The 20,307-nt window shown below is 34.0% G+C and overlaps 1 protein-coding gene across 2 annotated transcripts in view; it reads right to left on the bottom strand.

The window, feature by feature from the left end:
- Positions 1 to 2,251: 2,251 nt before the first annotated feature.
- The window catches only part of LOC141842756 (nuclear-pore anchor-like), a 31,390-nt gene continuing 13,334 nt past the window's right edge, over positions 2,252 to 20,307 (bottom strand). Inside the window, exons 24-50 of one of the 2 annotated variants that reach the window (XM_074730773.1) lie at positions 19,419 to 19,460; positions 19,280 to 19,333; positions 17,615 to 17,794; positions 17,490 to 17,537; positions 11,265 to 11,315; positions 10,769 to 10,852; positions 10,620 to 10,694; positions 10,329 to 10,513; positions 10,138 to 10,240; positions 9,803 to 9,919; positions 8,556 to 8,648; positions 8,271 to 8,423; positions 8,144 to 8,197; positions 7,099 to 7,212; positions 6,906 to 6,983; positions 6,566 to 6,715; positions 6,420 to 6,491; positions 5,296 to 5,451; positions 5,163 to 5,216; positions 4,931 to 5,018; positions 4,795 to 4,859; positions 4,625 to 4,732; positions 4,475 to 4,534; positions 4,108 to 4,291; positions 3,806 to 4,027; positions 2,661 to 3,718; positions 2,252 to 2,572 (exon numbers count right to left, since the gene is read on the bottom strand). In XM_074730773.1, the coding sequence (XP_074586874.1) occupies positions 2,495 to 2,572; positions 2,661 to 3,718; positions 3,806 to 4,027; positions 4,108 to 4,291; positions 4,475 to 4,534; positions 4,625 to 4,732; positions 4,795 to 4,859; positions 4,931 to 5,018; positions 5,163 to 5,216; positions 5,296 to 5,451; positions 6,420 to 6,491; positions 6,566 to 6,715; positions 6,906 to 6,983; positions 7,099 to 7,212; positions 8,144 to 8,197; positions 8,271 to 8,423; positions 8,556 to 8,648; positions 9,803 to 9,919; positions 10,138 to 10,240; positions 10,329 to 10,513; positions 10,620 to 10,694; positions 10,769 to 10,852; positions 11,265 to 11,315; positions 17,490 to 17,537; positions 17,615 to 17,794; positions 19,280 to 19,333; positions 19,419 to 19,460 (3,726 nt within the window). In that variant the 3' untranslated portion in view covers positions 2,252 to 2,494. Of the gene's footprint in view, positions 2,573 to 2,660; positions 4,028 to 4,107; positions 4,292 to 4,474; positions 4,535 to 4,624; positions 4,733 to 4,794; positions 4,860 to 4,930; positions 5,019 to 5,162; positions 5,217 to 5,295; positions 5,452 to 6,419; positions 6,492 to 6,565; positions 6,716 to 6,905; positions 6,984 to 7,098; positions 7,213 to 8,143; positions 8,198 to 8,270; positions 8,424 to 8,555; positions 8,649 to 9,802; positions 9,920 to 10,137; positions 10,241 to 10,328; positions 10,514 to 10,619; positions 10,695 to 10,768; positions 10,853 to 11,264; positions 11,316 to 17,489; positions 17,538 to 17,614; positions 17,795 to 19,279; positions 19,334 to 19,418; positions 19,461 to 20,307 lie in introns of both variants that reach the window. The other variant, XM_074730772.1, reaches the window with a different exon arrangement.

The raw sequence follows: 20,307 nt of genomic DNA, 5'->3' as shown, positions 1-20,307 counted from the left end.
TATGCTGATAAAGTGTTCAGTGACTTATCTAATCATTTATAATTCAAATCTTAATAATGATGTATTATAAATAGGAGAAAAGATTGTAAGTCAATCAAACTAGGGGTGAGCAAAAATTCGGTTAAATCGAATAAATCGATCAACCGATCAAATCGAACCGAATTTTTAATTCGGTTCGGTTATTTCGGAAGTTCGGTTATTTTTTTTAAAAAAAATTAATTCGGTTAATTCGGTTCGGTTTCGGTTTTAAATTTTCTTATTCGGTTAAACCGAATAAACCGAATTAATTAAATTAAAAAAATGATTTATAAATTTTAAATAAATAAATTTATAAATCTCTAATTTATTAGTAAAATTTTTATAATATTTAAAAAAATTCGGTTAATTCGGTCGAAAACTGAATTAACTGATAAAATATCGATTCGGTTTGTTCGGTTTTTATTGGGAAATTCGGTCGGTTCGGTTGGTTCGAAAAAAATCGGTTTATTCGATTTTTGGTTAATTCGATTCGATTTTAACCGAATACTCACCCCTACCTTTCAAGACCATAGATAAGTGCAAACAGACAAAATTAGTGAAGTTGTTCAGCATATGACAGAGTTTAAATTCACATCGAATTCACTAATTTTGTTGAAACAGAGTTTAAATCCGTCTAATTCAAATCTTAATAAATAGTAAGTGCAAACAGAAGAAAAGATGTTGAAGGCATTAGTCAATTGACATCGAATTCGTAAACATATGACACCTACTTGTAATGCAAGATTTAAAACCGAACCGAACCGAATAAATCGAAAACCGAATAAATCGATTTTTTTCGAACCAACCGAACCGACCGAATTTCTAAATAAAAACCGAACAAACCGAACCGATATTTTATCGGTTAATTCGGTTTTCGAACCGAATTAACCGAATTTTTTTAAATATTATAAAAAATTTACTAATAAATTAGAGATTTATATATTTATTTACTTAAAATTTATAAATTATTTTTTTAATTTAATTAATTCGGTTAATTCAGTTTATTCGGTTTAACCGAATAAAAAAATTTAAAATCGAAACCGAACCGAATTAACCGATTTTTTTTAAAAAAAATAACCGAACTTCCGAAATAACCGAACCGAATTAAAAATTCGGTTCGATTTGATCGATTTATTTGGTTTAACCGAATTTTTGCTCACCCCTAATTATAAAGCATTTTCTTTTGGTGGGATGTAAAATTTGAAATGTTAATTGTTGGATGTGGATCTATGTGCATTTTCAGATCTATTTTAATAGTCGATAGAAAATTTTTTTCAAGTCAGATTAATCATCTTCAAAATTAAGTAAATTGTTAATATTAAATATCTGAATTGTTAAAAGGACAGTTCAATATACGAAACTTCCATCAATATAAAATCTCATAGTTTCTTACTCTATTTTGTAAAAAATTATTCATGAGTTTTGAAACATGATAATTAAGATTAATTACTTGTAATAATGCATTGCTACATCGTATAATGTTAAAGTTTTATTTTTTTTTGTCGAAGTGAGGGAATCTAGTTGGCAAAATAATTAAACTAAATATTATTGAAGTTAGCGGAAGCCATTTTTTTATTTTTAAATACGAATAGCTATTTAGTTCAATTTTATTTATGTTTTTTATTTAAAATTTTAAAATATAAAAATTAATTCGACTATATTAGTTTTTTCCTCTTTACTTTTTTTTTCATTTTGATCAATTAATGATTATGATATGAATTATGGTAGAAATAGTCTCTTACAATTTAATTCATGAGCACTATTTGCCAAAAGAAGGTAGAATAAAGATTACTTTCAGAAGGCAACAAACGAACACACAAATAAAACAAACGATACCAACCAAACAATCGAACGACATCCTCCACACTATTAAATTAAACACATCAGAGGGGATAAACTTGACTCACCGAGGAGACACATCGACAGCAAATTTATACCGTCTTAACGGATAAATTTGGTAAAAGCAAAATAAAACATTTGGTAAAAGCAATAAAATATATATCCAACACTTCTAATGAGTTTAGCCAATTGCCATCCTTTACGATTAAACACACCAGAGGGAATAAGCTTGACTCACCAAGTAGATACCATCATGGGCAACTAATAAAAGGCTAAAAGCTAAAATAAAAATTTCTCCTACGATGATGATATTTGACCAGGTCGTGTTTAGTTTGTTGTCAAATCAAACTTCACCTGCACTTGAGACATGTAAAATAATAGTAATACATAGTCAGAACTCAAAACCCATGTGAAATACTAGTAAGATAGTCAAAATACATAAAAACATCTAAAATAATAGCCAGATACATCCCAAAATATGAAGCATATACAGCAAACCGCTCTTTGTGATTTGAATGAACTTTCATCATCTGACTCCTGGAAGGTCAAGGTCTAGGGGGCAAAAAACGTGATTAGTTTATGACAATGACTTTTGTACCGCTACAGAGACATTCCAAAAGAATTCCAATTGATGTCCTCACTGTTCACCAAATCCCTGGCCACGACCACCTGGCCGACCTCGTCTACTACCACGCGGCGGCATTGCTCGAGTGCCCTATTAAAAATAGCATAGTTAGTAAATAAAAGAGTTTTTCTCCGTGAATAGATATATGAACGAGTCGTGAGAAGAATGGGAAACAAACTCTGTGGCCAACAGCAGGCCAGCCTCGGCCTCTAGCTGACGTTTGGGCGGCAATTCCCGCTTGTCGCAGTTGAGCATTCTCCTTGGCTCTCTGAGCTATGGTTATCGTCCTTCCTACTCTTGACTCATCTGTGTCTGGAGTGCTAGTAGCAATTTGCTGCTGTGCCACTGCAGAAACCAAGGAGGAACTAGGCGAACCCTCACGTGGAGCAGAAGATGATGCAAGAGTATTCTGTGAACCATCCGGAGCTAACTGATCATCATTGGTGTGGCTTGGAACCTCATCCGTAGCTTCGCCAATGCCACTTTTCTCATGTGACACGATATCAATAGAAAATCCAGCTTCATCACCCAAACCAGCACCGTCACTGGGAGTTGACTCACGCTGGCCTTCCCCCAATCTGCCACCCTCTTGCTGCTCTTCAGGTTCATCAGGAAGCTCCCCCTCTTCCCTGTCATCCTCATCTGTAGGGGGTGGCTGTGACATTTCTTTTGCACCCTCATTCTTTACGCTGTCATCCAATAACTCATATGTTTCTTTTGAATTGTCAAGAAAGTCTTCTGGAACTGTCTCATCTTCACCTTGAATTTCAACTTTGTGAGTTGATTCATCCAAGTTGGTGTTTTGCTGCTCCACTTGTTCTTCCCTGGCAAAAGAATCATCTTCCTCCATGGTATCGTCAATCTCTTCGTTAGGTAATGCAGGAACCTGATCGGTTTCCATATCCTCCAAAGGTGCCTGTAAATCAGACACATTAGAAGATGGCAACAAAGTTTCTGCTGGTTCAATATCCTCAGCAGATGGCAAGATGGTTTTCTCATCAATAATATCTTGAGAGACATCTTGCAGCATATCAGTGTCTTTTGACTTCTTTAGAGGTGGAGCAGCAGCATCAGCATCAATTTCATCTTCTGTTGTTGAGACCGGGCGTTTGTGATTTGGCGGCACTGGCTGTGCCAATGAAGTCAAATCTTGTATTACATCAGAATCTTTTGTTGTTGGCAGGGGCACAACATCAGAACCAGCTTCATCTCTTGAGGGAACGTCATCTTTTTGCTCTGACATTGAGGACAAACTTTTGCGGGTAGAAGATATGGAATGCCCCACCAAAATGTCACCAGAAGGTTCAGGTTCATGAGATGTACCAGCTTTGTCATCTTCTGTCGGTGCCAAACCTTCCATTCCAGATGCACTGTTATCACCTTGAGGCTCTTCAAGTGGCTCAAGACGGGGACGGACTATCCTCCTCCCAGGTATCTTTCGAGCTGCAGATGTCGGTCTCCCAATGACAGGCCCTTTCTCCCTTTCCTCAGCAGATTTAACTGGAGAAGTCGAGGGCCTGGCCACCTGAACAGGAACTTGCCGCACTATACAAGCAAATATAACAGATCATGAGCAGGTCTTCAAGAGAGAGAAAACAGAACCAACAGCTACTAGTAGAGAGTACCAGAAGCAGAGACAGATGCCTCAGAAGCAGATGTCTCTGTAACTGGGACAGGAAGATTTCCCAGCCCATCGTCAGCCACGGAACCTAAAGCATTTTCGAGTTGAGTAGCAGCCTGAATGTACTGATCATATTGTTCATTCAATGTGGACTCGGAAGGGAGTTGAGAAGCAGTTACTGCACCAGACTGGAATTGGGACGCTCAATTCAGAAATTCAGGGCGTAATATATGAATTCAAAATTTAGTAGATATATGGATCTTTATGATCTAGGCAGAAAATGATATATCTTGTGTACATGAAATGAGACAAAGCCGTGGTTATCTAGTTGAATGCTGAATGGAAAAAAAAAAAGTATGAAAATTGTGTACCTTCAACACCTCAACAGCATCTTTGTGCCTTGAAAGTTCCTCGGTTAAGGACTTCTTTTCCTGTAATTCATCATATAAAGTATTCAGAGATGAAATCGAATAAAAGGAATGAGGTTTTGGAAAATGTAAAAAAAAAAAGTGAGAAAGCACCTTACTAACTCTCTGAATAACTTCAAATATTTTCTTCTCTGTGTTGTGCCGTTTTTGTTTCTCTTTCTTGTTTTCCTCCCTCTCTCTTTCCAATATTTTTTCTAACATCTGATTACTGAAAGTTAGAGAATAACAACATGAAGTCCCAATTTTTACAACATAATACAAACCTGTATCCTTGTGTCCTTTTCTTTTGTAGCCTGTTCAATTGATGTTTCACCTGGGGTTTTCCGGGCTATCAAAAGTTTGAGCAAATTAGTATACCGAAGCAATCAAGAAAAAATATTGGACATGTAGAATCAGTACCAGATTTAAACTCTTCTATCTCTTTTAGGAGTGTTTCTTTTTCCTGGTTCAGCTCCTCCTTCTCTTTTGTTATATTTTCATTTTTCTTCTGAAAAATAAGGATTTTACAAAAGCATGACTTATTAAAGAATAAAGATACCATAGATAATAACATTAAAAAAATCAAAACCCATCACCAACAATCAAGATACAGATTACACAGTATGTGAAGTTCAGGACGAACTGTAACAACCTTCAGAACAGAGATAAATTTCTTTTGTCTTTCACTTTCCAGCTTGATAGTTCCCTGAAGTTTACATAATAACATAGGATCAGTATACAGCCAGGTGCGGACATGTATGATGATGGACACTAAATGAAATTACTTCGAGTTGAACAGCATCACTAATTCTTCTCTCCTTTTCAGCTAAATCAAGCTCGCTTTTCGCAAGCCTTTCCGTCAATTTGGATATAGTTTCTTGTTTGTCTGAAACAATTTTCTTTATCGGTTCAATATCCATCTCAGATTTCTTCAGAAGCGCCTAGATAAAAAAAAATAATAGAAGATAATACTGATGGGCTATAAACAATAAAATTCAGTGTGAACATATCTACAGTTATCAAGATAGTCGTGATTGGAAATGAGAATGTTACAAACAGGAAACATCAAGAACCACCATTAAATGGAAACTGCAGCTATAAAAACAATAAAGATACAGAACAAAGGAAAAAAGAGTCGAGAAAACTGATCTAGGAGATCTCTACCGATGCTTGCATACCATCACCACCAAGTAATAAGAAAGGTTACAATGATTAAAAACAATCAGCAACAACAAACCATGCTGAGTGTCTGTATGGTTTGTGCCAGATAAACATCAAATTTAATGACACTTGATACCACCCCAAACTGTACACTCCATGTCAGACAAGTAAATACCACTATACTAGGTGTTATGGACTGGTATTTTGAACCATAAGCAGATCATCTGATATCATAAAGATGAGAAAAACCATATATCGTATCAAAAATCTGTGCAGATGTGATCAATTTGATCACGTCCTGGTGGAAAATCTGTGCAGATTAGAATCGTATCAAAAAAAAGACCAGTCATCAATGCACATCAACGCATTAAAGTCTTCACTTGAATGAAACATTTGTAGCCATGAATTAGGTGTTAATTGAGTAGCTATTGGCCATCTGATATACTCTCCTACTCATATTGTGAGTGCTATTAAAAGGTACTCAGAGCATGAGGGTTAGAATCTGCCAGTTCGTAAACAAGTCCTTCATCATGGATGTGCAATAGACTGACTACAAAATAAATGCAAAGTGCGGCAAATGCAAACATCATGTCAAATGACCATGCATTCGCACTGCCATCTTTTACTCCAAAGTTCCTTCTCAAAAAGTATGCACATACAAACATGAACTGAGATAAAAAGGCCTTAAAATCTCATCTATTGATATTTGTCGAATTATTGTATGCAAATGTAGATAAGATGAACTTGCCTTTGTTTGCTCAACTTCACTTTTCATCTTCTTATACTCCTCAGGATCAATATTTTTAGAATATTCAACCAACTGCAGCATGAAGAGAAGAATTTAGAACATATTTAGTTGTTTTCTCATAACTGATGGCCAGGGAAATAAAGAACCTCAGCATTTCTATTATTTAAGTGGTCTATTTTAATTCTCAGTAGGTTAACATCTTGCTGGGAAGATTCATAGTGCAACTGCTTCTCTCTTAGAAGGTTTTCAAATTTTTCAGCATCTATTCTGGCTTTTTGAGCTTCATCACGGTATCTCTGTGCAAAATAGAGCAAAATAGAATAATCATTATCTTTTAAGTTAAATATTTTTAATTACCAGAATTGCTTTTTTTTTGAATAATCATGAATCTAAGGATTAGATGCTGAAAACAATAGAGGTTTGAAATAAAGAAATCATATGCAGAATGCAAGCATATAATTAATGGTAACAAAAGTTTTTTTGAACCTGGCATTCCTCAAAATTGTGCTTATTCTCCTCACGAAGTTGCACATTACTTTCACGAAGCAAATTTATTTCTCTTATCTGCATGGAGTTAATAATACCAGTGAAATTGAGATTGAAGACTGAGAAACCAATGTTGTTGATGCATCCACAAACAAAATAAGGGAACAAATAATTTCAAGTCTAAAATTGTCACCTGAATCTGCAGAGCCTTAAACTCTTCATCATTAAACAGAAGTGCTCTATCATTCTCACGTCTAGAGTGGAGAAGCTCTTTAGCTGCTTCAGAAGCCTTAAGAGCAGAATCAAGCTAAAAGGAAAATAATATGGCAATTTAGTTCAATAAAATTGATGCTCACACACACACACAGGCTTAGATAAAGGATTTAATTTAGAAGTAATATATCATACAGGTTGATGACATGAAAAATCATGTCTCAGAGTAGTTATTTGTTAAATGATAAAGTGAATGCTATCGAGTCTCGACAGAGAGATTTCCTATTGGAAACTTAACTAGTGGCATGTAAAATCTTCATCAGTACCTCCTTGATATGCAAATCTCTCATGGGAACTGCATGCTTTTCCATCATAACTATTTAATCCATTCTATTTAAAGCTTTTAATTCCTAAAGCGTTTCCCCACAAATAAATCTTTTTTTATTAGTTTAATCTAATTACATTCTCATCAATTAGCACATTATTATCTACAAATAACATGCATAAAGGACTATCTTCAATTGACGAGTTCATCTAGTACAAGGATAAAGTAACTTATAGCATGTTTCCTAGAAGAAGCAAACTGTGTAAGGGACCCACTTTTTCCCTAGTTTCCTTGGGAAGAAATGAAAGGGCGTGAAGAAAACAATAGGAAATATTTTCCTAGTTTAGGCTCAAATTATTTTAACCCACATGGAGCAGAAAGTGCAAATTTCATACAAGCATAGGAACTTAGAATAGAACCTTGGAGAAAGTCTATAATTGAAGGAAAATCATGTCATACTCCTAATAGTTTTCATACTAATAAATACAATATCATATATTTCTTTCATCACATCAATATAGTTACTGGATATTCTACTCTTTCAAAGAATGTTTGGTGGTCCACACAAACTTGAAAAAAATGTTCCATCTTCAATAGATATGAGATACCACATTATATTTCAAAGAATTCATCTTTAGAAGAAAACTGCAATAAGAAGACATTACTTGAAAGTTGAACCAAACTACAAAAAGTAACTTACTTGAGCTTGAAGTCTTGACTTTTCCTGCTTTAACAAAGTTATCTCTGTCTCCGCCTGCATATTTCTGTCAGTAATGACACTTGAAGCACATAATATTGCCAGCCAAGTTTTAGAAAAATCCACTTACTATTTCTTTTGAGCGGCGAAGATACGTAATAACATTATGCAAGTCACTCTCAGCTTTCAAATCCACAGATTGGGAGGAAAGTCCAGCAGAATTGCGCTCTTTCTCAGCAAATCTGATGTGGAGAGACTCCAGCTGACTATGCAATATTTTATTCTAAAACACAGGAGAGTAACCACATTAAAACCAACAGCAATTTACTACAAGATGAAGGCCTGCCAAGCCAAAAATCAGTAACAATTCTTTTTTTATTTTCTCCAAAAAGTATTTTAAATAACAAAAACATACTTGTTCATTCAATTCATTGTATTTCTTTTCAGCTTCATCCTTCAAAGCATTTAATGTTGTCTTATCATTTTCCCAAGATGACTTTAGGATCTCCTGAAAACACAAAAAGGGTTGACATATGTACATTCATGGCCTATGTGGGCAACCAGTAAAATATTAAATCTCTTGTAATCTAAGCACAGCAAGGTAATATGGGTATAGCAACCACTATGCTACCAGATAATACAGGAACAAGTACACTAGATTTTCGTGCATTCAACTGATTGGATTTATCAAGAAAATCATCAGATTCCTCTAGCTGTCATGATGAAATTGCATGTCTGATGAGTAGGACAAAAAAAGCATATGCAATGAATATCCATCATATTGTGACCCATCAGAAAGCATGTATGAATAGTTCTTCAAAATTGGCTGGTCATGATTCAACTTGTCCAAGGGAAACTAGGATCGGCCAGGCCAAACAATATTTCAACTGAGATGGGATAACCACTCAAACTCCACATGAAGCTTGTAGGAAAAGCAAATCACCAACGATCTTTAACAGCTACCAAGGATTCTGGTGCAACATCCCAAGTAAAGAAGCACCTCTTTTGTTCTAACCATCAAATCCATTCTAATTGTGTCATCATTTGGTAACTAAGTGAATCTCAACAAGCACTAGAGAGCATAGTCCATAATATTCATCATATCCATATGTTCATGATTCCTTTACATGCACACAGTCTGCTATTGTAAACATTGAGTTGGTTCAAATTCAAAAACTTTAGGCAAGTCAGTTAAACTAACAGAGAAATTGGCTGATATGTAATGGGTCCACCATAAGCTCTCATCTATGACTTTGTACTGGATCCAGTACATGACATTCGAGTTTGTAACAGTGGTGAAAAAAATACATCAGGATATCAAGAGACACAATAAATGTGTACAGTACAAACATATACTGACAAAATTTCAATATTTTTCCTCGTGCTTTCCTAAGAAATTTCACCTACATTCAGTACACGCCCACATCATTAATTAGCATCAACCTAAATTTTTTAAAATCTAATGACGTGAAAAGCATATATGAATCTAACACAAATCAAGCAAACTGTTCTCTTTGACACCCAACAAGAGATGAAGAATGCAGAAAACTATAAAAGATATGACCTGCAGATAAAAAAAATATGAAAACAAACAAGTTTTTGAAATATTAAAAGCAATGAAATAAAAATCACTGGCAAATATTGAAGAGCAAAAATGTATACATTTTCACTTTTCTGCATATCTGAAACCTCTTTCAATTTTGCGATTTCACATTGCATCAAAGACAACTCATTAGATGTTTTAGTCAACTCCTGAATTGTCTCAGATTGAAGAATAACCTGTATGCATCACAAAAAAAAAAGTCAAAAAAACCTACGGGTTATATAGCAAGGGGGAAAAGAACAGTGGCAGCAGTCGTAAGTAAAAATTTTGAAATTCAAAAGAATAACAAAGTTTAACTGGAATGTTTTTTAGAACAATTCAAGATAGAAAAAGAAAATCAGAAAAAAAATGAAATAAATAAAAGTTTAGGTGATTCTCATAGTTGTCCTTTTACCTGTCTTTCATAGTTGTGCTGGGCAGTTCGCCAACGTTCATGTTCCTTGTCTAGATCTCCTTTTAAAGAAGATAGCTGTGTTTCCAGTGCATCTATTTGAGCCCTACAAAGATATTGGATAAACAATATGAGCATTAATGGAAACTGGATAGGAAGTATATACAATGAAGTAGGCAAAAACGACAGCATACACTTTTTGAGCAATTTCCACCCTAAGATCAGAAGTTTCAGCAAAAAGAGCTGAGATTTCCCTATCTTTAACTTCAGTAAGAGAGAGAATCTCGTCACACTTCAATACATATTTTTTCTCAAGCTCGGATACCTTATCCTTGAGAGAAGAAACTTCATCATCTAATGCCTTTTTCAGACTTTCTGCCTATAGCCATAAAACCAAAGCAGAAAACTCTTAATGTTAAATAATCTCGTAACTTAATTTGAAAGCTCAGGGTCCTTATCAATCAGCTTAAAAAACACTAAACCACCTCTATTTTGTATGCCTCATATGCAGATTCAATTTGCTTCAAAGCGATTTCGTTTGTGTGTGCTATTTCTTTGTACTGTTCACAAAGACAAGCCTAAGAATTTGAAGATTAAGAGAAACTACCATGATAATGAATACTGTGCCAAGTACCTGAATCATATAATCCTTGTTTGCACGTGCCTCCTCCTTCAGCCTTTCTAATTCCTCTCTGACTCTCCCAAAGTCTCCAGTATCCTATTAGAATCATCAATAGAAATGGCATTGACATAAGTAATCGTTAGCCCAAAAGTTCTATGCATTAACATAGCTTGAGAGCAAAAAATATGTTTAACAAACACCTGAATTTCAGGTGATAAAAATAATATACTATTTGTATCAACTTGCAAACACTAAGAATCCTGTGTTAACATAAAACATGGAAGAATGACAACTTGAAGATACACATCAGATTCTATGAAGCTGTCAAAGAATTACAAAGGGGAAACAAAACAAGAATTCTAACAAAGTTGCAGTACTCTATCATGAGTACCAATTTATCACATAGTAGTCAACAACGTTTTTTAAAAAATAAATTAATCATCTATAGTAGCAAGAAATAAACAACAAAAAAAGATGTACAGAGCTAAAGCACCAACAAGCAGCATACCTCATTTTGAGAGAACACTCTATGGTCATATATGTTATCCCCCTTGCCAACCTGTAGAATTGCATGTATGACATAAATAGAACATACATATTTCAAAGGAAATAAAAAATCAGAAAAATATAGAATTAATTAAAACTATCTGATGCAAATAACGAATTTATTCATCTTATAAATTTTAAAATTGTAGTCGATTTCAATAACCATCCTATTTTAAGTGTCAAATAGTTTTCTGTAATTTGATTTGGTTCGAATATCTTTTAATTTAGAAAGAACATTAGGAATCTGGAATGTTTTTTTAGTTTGATAGGATTTTATGTTTCCAAGTTGTAGTTAATTTATTTGTTAGTAATATGAGTCTTTTTAGATAAGTGGGCATATATTATATTTGTCTAATTTTGTTTCCAATTTTAAGTGGGTTTGAACTTTCAAAAAGACCTAAACTCCCTCTTTATAATTTATTTTAGAGTAAATAATATTTTAATTGATAAATTTATAGTTGTGAAAGTTTGTGTTCATCTTTCCGCAATCTATAGTACTGCATAGATTGGTATCAGAGTTGTAACCTAATGGTTCAGTTAACTACTTCCTCTACTTCCCTGTTCTACTATGCATTCAATTCTTTAGCATCTAATCTACTCCCGACCATTGGCAAACCAACTCTATTGGTTGAAATGAAGGAGAGCGTTAAATGTTCTTTGTGATTATCTCTAAAGCTAAAAGATAAATTTTACAAAACAACAATTAAACTTACCATGTTATATGGAACTAGATGTTGGGATATGAAACGACCACACAAGCAAAAGATAAGTGTCACAGAGATGGGGATGTTAAGATGTGTGTGCGGATATACAAGGATATATAGGATAAGAAATGAGAAATTAAAGAGAAAATTAGAGTTGCACCTATTGAAGAAAAACTCCGAGAGATGTGTTTAAGATGATACGAATACGTACTTAGTCGACCAATAAATGTCTTAATTAGGAGATGTGAAACTATGATAAATATATACATTAATCAAGGAATAGGGAGACCAAAGAAAACTTGTTTAATAACGATAAAATAAGATAAAATTTATTCAAATATAGTGGATGATATAGTAGAGGATCGAGCTCAATGACGTAAGAGAATTCATATAGTTAATCCAACTTAGTGAGATAAAGGCTTGGTTGTTGTTTATCCTCTTGAACGATAAATTCTTGCTCCACCATCCTACATACCAACACCCATATTTGGACATTGATCCAACAAAATAGATGACCACGGCTGCACTTGCTCCCTCCTGTTGCCAAGCTGCCAAATACCAACAAAAGCATATTTTTTCCAACTATGGCAGTGCCTTCTCCACCTGTTGCAGCCTATTCAGTGACTCATCATTGTCAGTACTCACTCGCTCACCAGTGCCACTATTCCCACCACTAGCCCACCTCACCATTCATGTCTTTGTTTGAGAAGAAGCCAAGCTTAAAGAGAGCTACCCAACATCACCTGCTATTCACACAATTGCCTCATCTCCATACAAAGCCACCCTCTCCTTGCAATCTTAATCCTACTTCTACTTCCAATCATGTTTGCTTTCCGCCTTCACCACCCCACAACAGCACCCAAATGCGCAAGCCATCCAATCCCATTGAAGAAGAACAACAACAAGAATAAAGTGTTGCAAACCACAATAAAGTTGTGACCTCTATGTGAAACCACAAGAGAAGAGAGAAAAAAGTGATAAGAGACATGAGTCAAAAGTTGAGAGCTCTACATGAGTTCCAATCTAAGAATTTAGAATCTAACTTATTGCAACAAGAATAAGAGAATTTAATTGCAACAACTAAATTACAGAATCTTGATCGAACCTTAGTAGTTTAAGATCAGAGTAAACTTGTACCATCTGTAAAAACACACCTTTTTCAATATCCTCTGTTTATTTAGTTGTAGTTTGAATTATTTGCATTTAATTAATTTTTCTAATAAATTTTTGAATATCACTCTTCGATAGAAAACCAATTAAAATATTATCATGTCACTAATTTATAAGCACACTGAAAGTAAGGATTTAGAGGTTTAGTAAAGACATAATATAATGAATTTGAGTTTAGAAGTAATAGGCTTAGCAAGACGTAAGATAAATTTAAATTATGCATGACACGAATATTGATTATTATAAAGTACCACGTGATATTGCTAAATTATCAACTTCTATTCATGAATTTAAATTATCTAATGTCTACTAGTTTAATTACATGGTGAAGAAATTTGATTTTTAATGTTTGTTTATTCAAGTTATCGACTTGTTTAAGCACTAGTTTAATTTTCAAATGGGAGAATACACTAATTTGCTAAGAAAATTTCATAATCTGTCTTTGTTATTGACTATCATACAGGTTGGCTTTGCTTTTTGCAGATTCATCACAACATTACCACTTTTAATCCTTGCTATTGTGAACATAGGCATTGTCAATGCCTTACAACAGGCAAGATGTTTCCTTGTTAATTTGAAAGGGCGACCAAAATGAGGAAAACAAAGTCAAAGCCCAAAAGAAAAAATAAACTAAAAATACTTTTACCCACTGGAAGAAACATTCAAAGATTAAGATGATGAATGCTTTCTATTACAAGAAGGAGAAGACTTAGAAGTGCCATTATTGTTGTTTACCCATTGGAAAGGAAAACTAAATCGAAAATGATCACAACACCTCTAGAGTATTTCTTTAATTTGGCAGGAATGTCTTTAATTTGGAAAGAATTTTACGAATTTAAATTATTTTTCGAGTTTAATAGGATTTTATATTTTCATAATCTATTTCCTAAGTTCTTCAAGTCCTTTTAAGCAAGCGGATAGTTTTTACCCCATTGTTTATTATTTTTCCAGCATTAGATGGATTTAAGCCTTTAAAAAGACTTCAACTCACCTTTTAATTTATTTTTGAATCAATGATATTTTTTTATAAATTTATGATTGTGAAAGTCTAGTGCTTCAGTTCATATCTTTCCTCATACTAGCGCTGCATCATTATCATTTATAAAAAATCCTCAAAAAATTAGTTAATTTGATCAGATATTTCAGTTCAGTGCACTTATGACTAAAGAACAACACTGCTATTTGTAGTAGAACAGTGAACGGAGTTTCAAGTTTGTTCAGGCAGGCAATCTATAGTGTGGACATAAAAACAGGGCTATGCTATGGCCTGGTTGAACATGTTAATCTGAAACACTTACTGAAGGAGGTTTTGCTACAGCTTGTAGCTTCAAGCCTTCACTCCAAATCAAGATATACAAAATTTTGTCCCCATTTAATTTCCCCCATGTTTAGAGTATGTTTACAGCAATAATCATTCAAACATTTATCAGTTAGATGCTGACACTTGGCAGTCCCACATTAAGTAGTAGGTTTTGAATTTATGGTTTACTAATCCATCCATTTGATTAAAAAAACAATAGTGAAGTCACCCACAAATGATAATGTCAGACCTTTAGCTTTTGCATACCAAAGTGTACCAGATCATCATCTCTAAAATTGAAATGCAACAAGATAAAATAATATAACTGATGCTCCTGTGTGACCAAGTAAATTTAACTTACTGCATAAATAGGACACAAAGACATGTACCTTTTCTTCAGCAGTCTTCATCCTTGATTCAAACTCGGAGCATCGAGCCTATGATGGCATGAAAATTCATTTACTTGGTCACACAGGAGCATCAGTTATATTATTTTATCTTGTTGCATTTCAATTTTAGAGATGATGATCTGGTACACTTTGGTATGCAAAAGCTAAAGGTCTGACATTATCATTTGTGGGTGACTTCACTATTGTTTTTTTAATCAAATGGATGGATTAGTAAACCATAAATTCAAAACCTACTACTTAATGTGGGACTGCCAAGTGTCAGCATCTAACTGATAAATGTTTGAATGATTATTGCTGTAAACATACTCTAAACATGGGGGAAATTAAATGGGGACAAAATTTTGTATATCTTGATTTGGAGTGAAGGCTTGAAGCTACAAGCTGTAGCAAAACCTCCTTCAGTAAGTGTTTCAGATTAACATGTTCAACCAGGCCATAGCATAGCCCTGTTTTTATGTCCACACTATAGATTGCCTGCCTGAACAAACTTGAAACTCCGTTCACTGTTCTACTACAAATAGCAGTGTCGTTCTTTAGTCATAAGTGCACTGAACTGAAATATCTGATCAAATTAACTAATTTTTTGAGGATTTTTTATAAATGATAATGATGCAGCGCTAGTATGAGGAAAGATATGAACTGAAGCACTAGACTTTCACAATCATAAATTTATAAAAAAATATTATTGATTCAAAAATAAATTAAAAGGTGAGTTGAAGTCTTTTTAAAGGCTTAAATCCATCTAATGCTGGAAAAATAATAAACAATGGGGTAAAAACTATCCGCTTGCTTAAAAGGACTTGAAGAACTTAGGAAATAGATTATGAAAATATAAAATCCTATTAAACTCGAAAAATAATTTAAATTCGTAAAATTCTTTCCAAATTAAAGACATTCCTGCCAAATTAAAGAAATACTCTAGAGGTGTTGTGATCATTTTCGATTTAGTTTTCCTTTCCAATGGGTAAACAACAATAATGGCACTTCTAAGTCTTCTCCTTCTTGTAATAGAAAGCATTCATCATCTTAATCTTTGAATGTTTCTTCCAGTGGGTAAAAGTATTTTTAGTTTATTTTTTCTTTTGGGCTTTGACTTTGTTTTCCTCATTTTGGTCGCCCTTTCAAATTAACAAGGAAACATCTTGCCTGTTGTAAGGCATTGACAATGTCTATGTTCACAATAGCAAGGATTAAAAGTGGTAATGTTGTGATGAATCTGCAAAAAGCAAAGCCAACCTGTATGATAGTCAATAACAAAGACAGATTATGAAATTTTCTTAGCAAATTAGTGTATTCTCCCATTTGAAAATTAAACTAGTGCTTAAACAAGTCGATAACTTGAACAAACAAACATTAAAAATCAAATTTCTTCACCATGTAATTAAACTAGTAGACATTAGATAATTTAAATTCATGAATAGAAGTTGATAATTTAGCAATATCACGTGGTACTTTATAATAATCAATATTCGTGTCATGCATAATTTAAATTTATCTTACGTCTTGCTAAGCCTATTACTTCTAAACTCAAATTCATTATATTATGTCTTTACTAAACCTCTAAATCCTTACTTTCAGTGTGCTTATAAATTAGTGACATGATAATATTTTAATTGGTTTTCTATCGAAGAGTGATATTCAAAAATTTATTAGAAAAATTAATTAAATGCAAATAATTCAAACTACAACTAAATAAACAGAGGATATTGAAAAAGGTGTGTTTTTACAGATGGTACAAGTTTACTCTGATCTTAAACTACTAAGGTTCGATCAAGATTCTGTAATTTAGTTGTTGCAATTAAATTCTCTTATTCTTGTTGCAATAAGTTAGATTCTAAATTCTTAGATTGGAACTCATGTAGAGCTCTCAACTTTTGACTCATGTCTCTTATCACTTTTTTCTCTCTTCTCTTGTGGTTTCACATAGAGGTCACAACTTTATTGTGGTTTGCAACACTTTATTCTTGTTGTTGTTCTTCTTCAATGGGATTGGATGGCTTGCGCATTTGGGTGCTGTTGTGGGGTGGTGAAGGCGGAAAGCAAACATGATTGGAAGTAGAAGTAGGATTAAGATTGCAAGGAGAGGGTGGCTTTGTATGGAGATGAGGCAATTGTGTGAATAGCAGGTGATGTTGGGTAGCTCTCTTTAAGCTTGGCTTCTTCTCAAACAAAGACATGAATGGTGAGGTGGGCTAGTGGTGGGAATAGTGGCACTGGTGAGCGAGTGAGTATTGACAATGATGAGTCACTGAATAGGCTGCAACAGGTGGAGAAGGCACTGCCATAGTTGGAAAAAATATGCTTTTGTTGGTATTTGGCAGCTTGGCAGTCTCACATTTATCAGTTAGATGCTGACACTTGGCAGTCCCACATTAAGTAGTAGGTTTTGAATTTATGGTTTACTAATCCATCCATTTGATTAAAAAAACAATAGTGAAGTCACCCACAAATGATAATATCAGACATTTAGCTTTTGCATACCAAAGTGTATCAGATCATCATCTCTAAAATTGAAATGCAACAAGATAAAATAATATAACTGATGCTCCTGTGTGACCAAGTAAATTTAACTTACTGCATAAATAGGACACAAAGACATGTACCTTTTCTTCAGCAGTCTTCATCCTTGATTCAAACTCGGAGCATCGAGCCTATGATGGCATGAAAATTCATTTAGGTAATGGAGCAAAAAAAATGTAAAAATATCTAAACTATTTAAAAAGAAAACCTCAGCTACTGCAGCTCTAGATTCAGCAGAAGCAACAGCCCCCCAAGCATCAGCTAATTCCTTCTTCATTTCTTGAAACTGTTTTATTGAAGTCTCCAGTATATTTTCCTTGTCATTTGTTAATACACGAAGACGATCCCGTTCTTCTTGAAGTTCTCTCTTAGCTTCTGCCCACTCTCTCTGACCAGATGGAATTTGACGTCAACAAGATAAGAATAACTACTACACAAGGCACAACAAAAAGCATGAAATCCAAAATTCAATGCCAAGGAAAATGTTTAAGCAAGAAAATGTGCACGCTGCAGACATGATTAATTTGATCGGCAGAGATAAACCACATAACAAAGGTATCTTTAGTCAGCAATTAATAGAGTCAACTAGTCATCTAGCTGAATCAGAAGACCAAAATCTCAAACTAACATGGTCGTGCAAAGCAGTGCATCCAACTTCCACTAGCAAAATAGAAAGGATTACATTATTAATTAGAGTACTGGTTTTGATACCAACCTAGAACAGTATTGTCTTGCTGAGGAGAAAAGTCAACACTAAACATGGTTCAGATCATCCTGACCAAATATTAAGTCTAAATGTCTAATTGAACGAATTTGGACTAAATATGGACCTAAGTGACTTCAATTAATGCCTAAATGTAACACTGAATTATGACTGTGTGATGTATGGCATGACTTGGATTTGATTTTTGTTGAATCCAGATTAAGCATACATGCAAACTGTATTGGGCTGCTATATAATCTACCCAAATATCATTGAAAGTCTCATGCAAAGACTCAACATTTATCTACCATTAGGCTTGTCATGAACCCTCATATAAGATTCATAGCATGTATTTGCCATTGATCTACTCCACTCTTACCCACATGGATGAAAGCATATATCACCCAAGTCAGACGATACATAGTTGGTGTCTAGTGATATAAGTCGAATAGTCTATTTTCTTTATGTCTACCTAGCTTCAGTTACATAGATTCAGTTCACTGGAAGAAGGATATATTTCACCTATGCCAACGGGCAGAAAACAGGATATAAATAATGGTAAAAAGTTTTTAAAAAATATAGTATAGTGGGGGAAAAGAAAATAAGATTAAGTAAGCATGCAAATATATCCTCATCCACAAAGGAAATTATTACAAAAAAAACATAGGTTGGTATAAACCTGGAACATGGTATTGTAATTTGTAAAGAAAAGATTTATATTCAAACTATAGGCTTGTGAAATGTAAACGAAGGAAAAGACCATCAAAAGAGAATTCAATGGGAAATAGATCCAACAATACACAATTACCACCAATGAGCTTTGAACAACTGCAAATGAGACATTGCATTCAAAAAATAAGATAACATATACTATCATAAATGAGATTGGCATGCTCCAACATCTTGAATCCAAACAATATAAAAACTGAGGTAAAGTATAACAAAACTTTGAAATATACACTCATGATGGTTTTCGGAGCATATCAAAATTAAGATAGCATTTATAGAAAGCACAACCCACCTTCCATGCAACAAACTTAAATAGAGAGAGAGAGAGAGAGAGAGAAAAAAACAAAAGGGAAAATAATAGACAAGAAACATATTATACGACTAGTAATGTTACATATTACCAAATTAAGCGATAAGCTAAGAGAATGCAATTCATCATACCTCTACCCGTTTTGAGTATTCCTCCAGCTTTTTAATTTCAACAGCTCTTGAATTCTGAATTATAAGGAAATGGTTACCATATGTAACAAAGTGAAGTCCTAAAAAACAAGGTCAAAGAAACTGCTCAAGGGACTTATACCTCCCGAACCTCTTCTGAACTTTGAATTGTGTCAAGGCTAGCCTGCATAAAAAAAATGAATATGTCAAAGTTCACAGAATAAACTGCCAGGTATCAAACTTGTGTTACAATAGTTTGAGTAAAATCTCCCATGAAAGAAAATGCAAGCACAAAAGGAAATGCCCAGCCAAGAAAGCCAGGTAAAACAACAATCATACAAGTCCTATACAGGGAATTATTACTCATTTTTGTACTTGCTGTTTTATTTTCCAAATATTTCTTCAATTGAGAGAGAGAATAGTAGGAATTTTCTTATCCCATTCAGAAAGATATCATCCTCATAATTATCCATGGCAGTTTTTGTCTATAGCATGACCATTTGAAAAAATGTGGAGGAAAGTAGAAGAATGGCTGATACTACTGGAAGGATTCCTCTTAACTTTACTGATACTATTTGTTGCTCTCAGTTCCCATTTTATCCCTGATAAAGTAAATCTTGGTTATCATTTCCCTTGTGATGGACCTGGAAGGGGGGGCATGTCGTGTAACTACCTGAGATCATGTTTTCTTAGGTATATTCTAGATATACAATTCCGAAATTTTTTATGGGCCCAAGCATATCAGGTAATTTAGTTTTTATGGTTCTTCATTGTCTACATATGGTCTTTTTTTCTTGGGTGCTCATTTTGTTATGGGCCTTCAGTTTAATGTTTCTATTTAGAGGTCGTGGTTATTAGCAAGAACTCATTGAATCCATCATTTGGTCTCATAATAAATTAAATGTTGCTCCTACTACTCAGAGCCAAGAGCTTTGAGCATTATTTAAGGATGTGCTATAGGAGTAACCCTTCTGGGTGTAATTGCCACAGCATGGGCATTATTCCTAGCAAGAATTATTGTAGTAGGATAA

Source organism: Curcuma longa, chromosome 12 (genome assembly GCF_044706935.1).
Source record: "Curcuma longa cultivar G26 ecotype Majalengka, Jawa Barat chromosome 12, ITB_CL_G26_1.1, whole genome shotgun sequence".
NCBI classification, from domain to species: domain Eukaryota; kingdom Viridiplantae; phylum Streptophyta; class Magnoliopsida; order Zingiberales; family Zingiberaceae; genus Curcuma; species Curcuma longa.
This window is presented reverse-complemented; position numbering and strand designations above follow the sequence as displayed.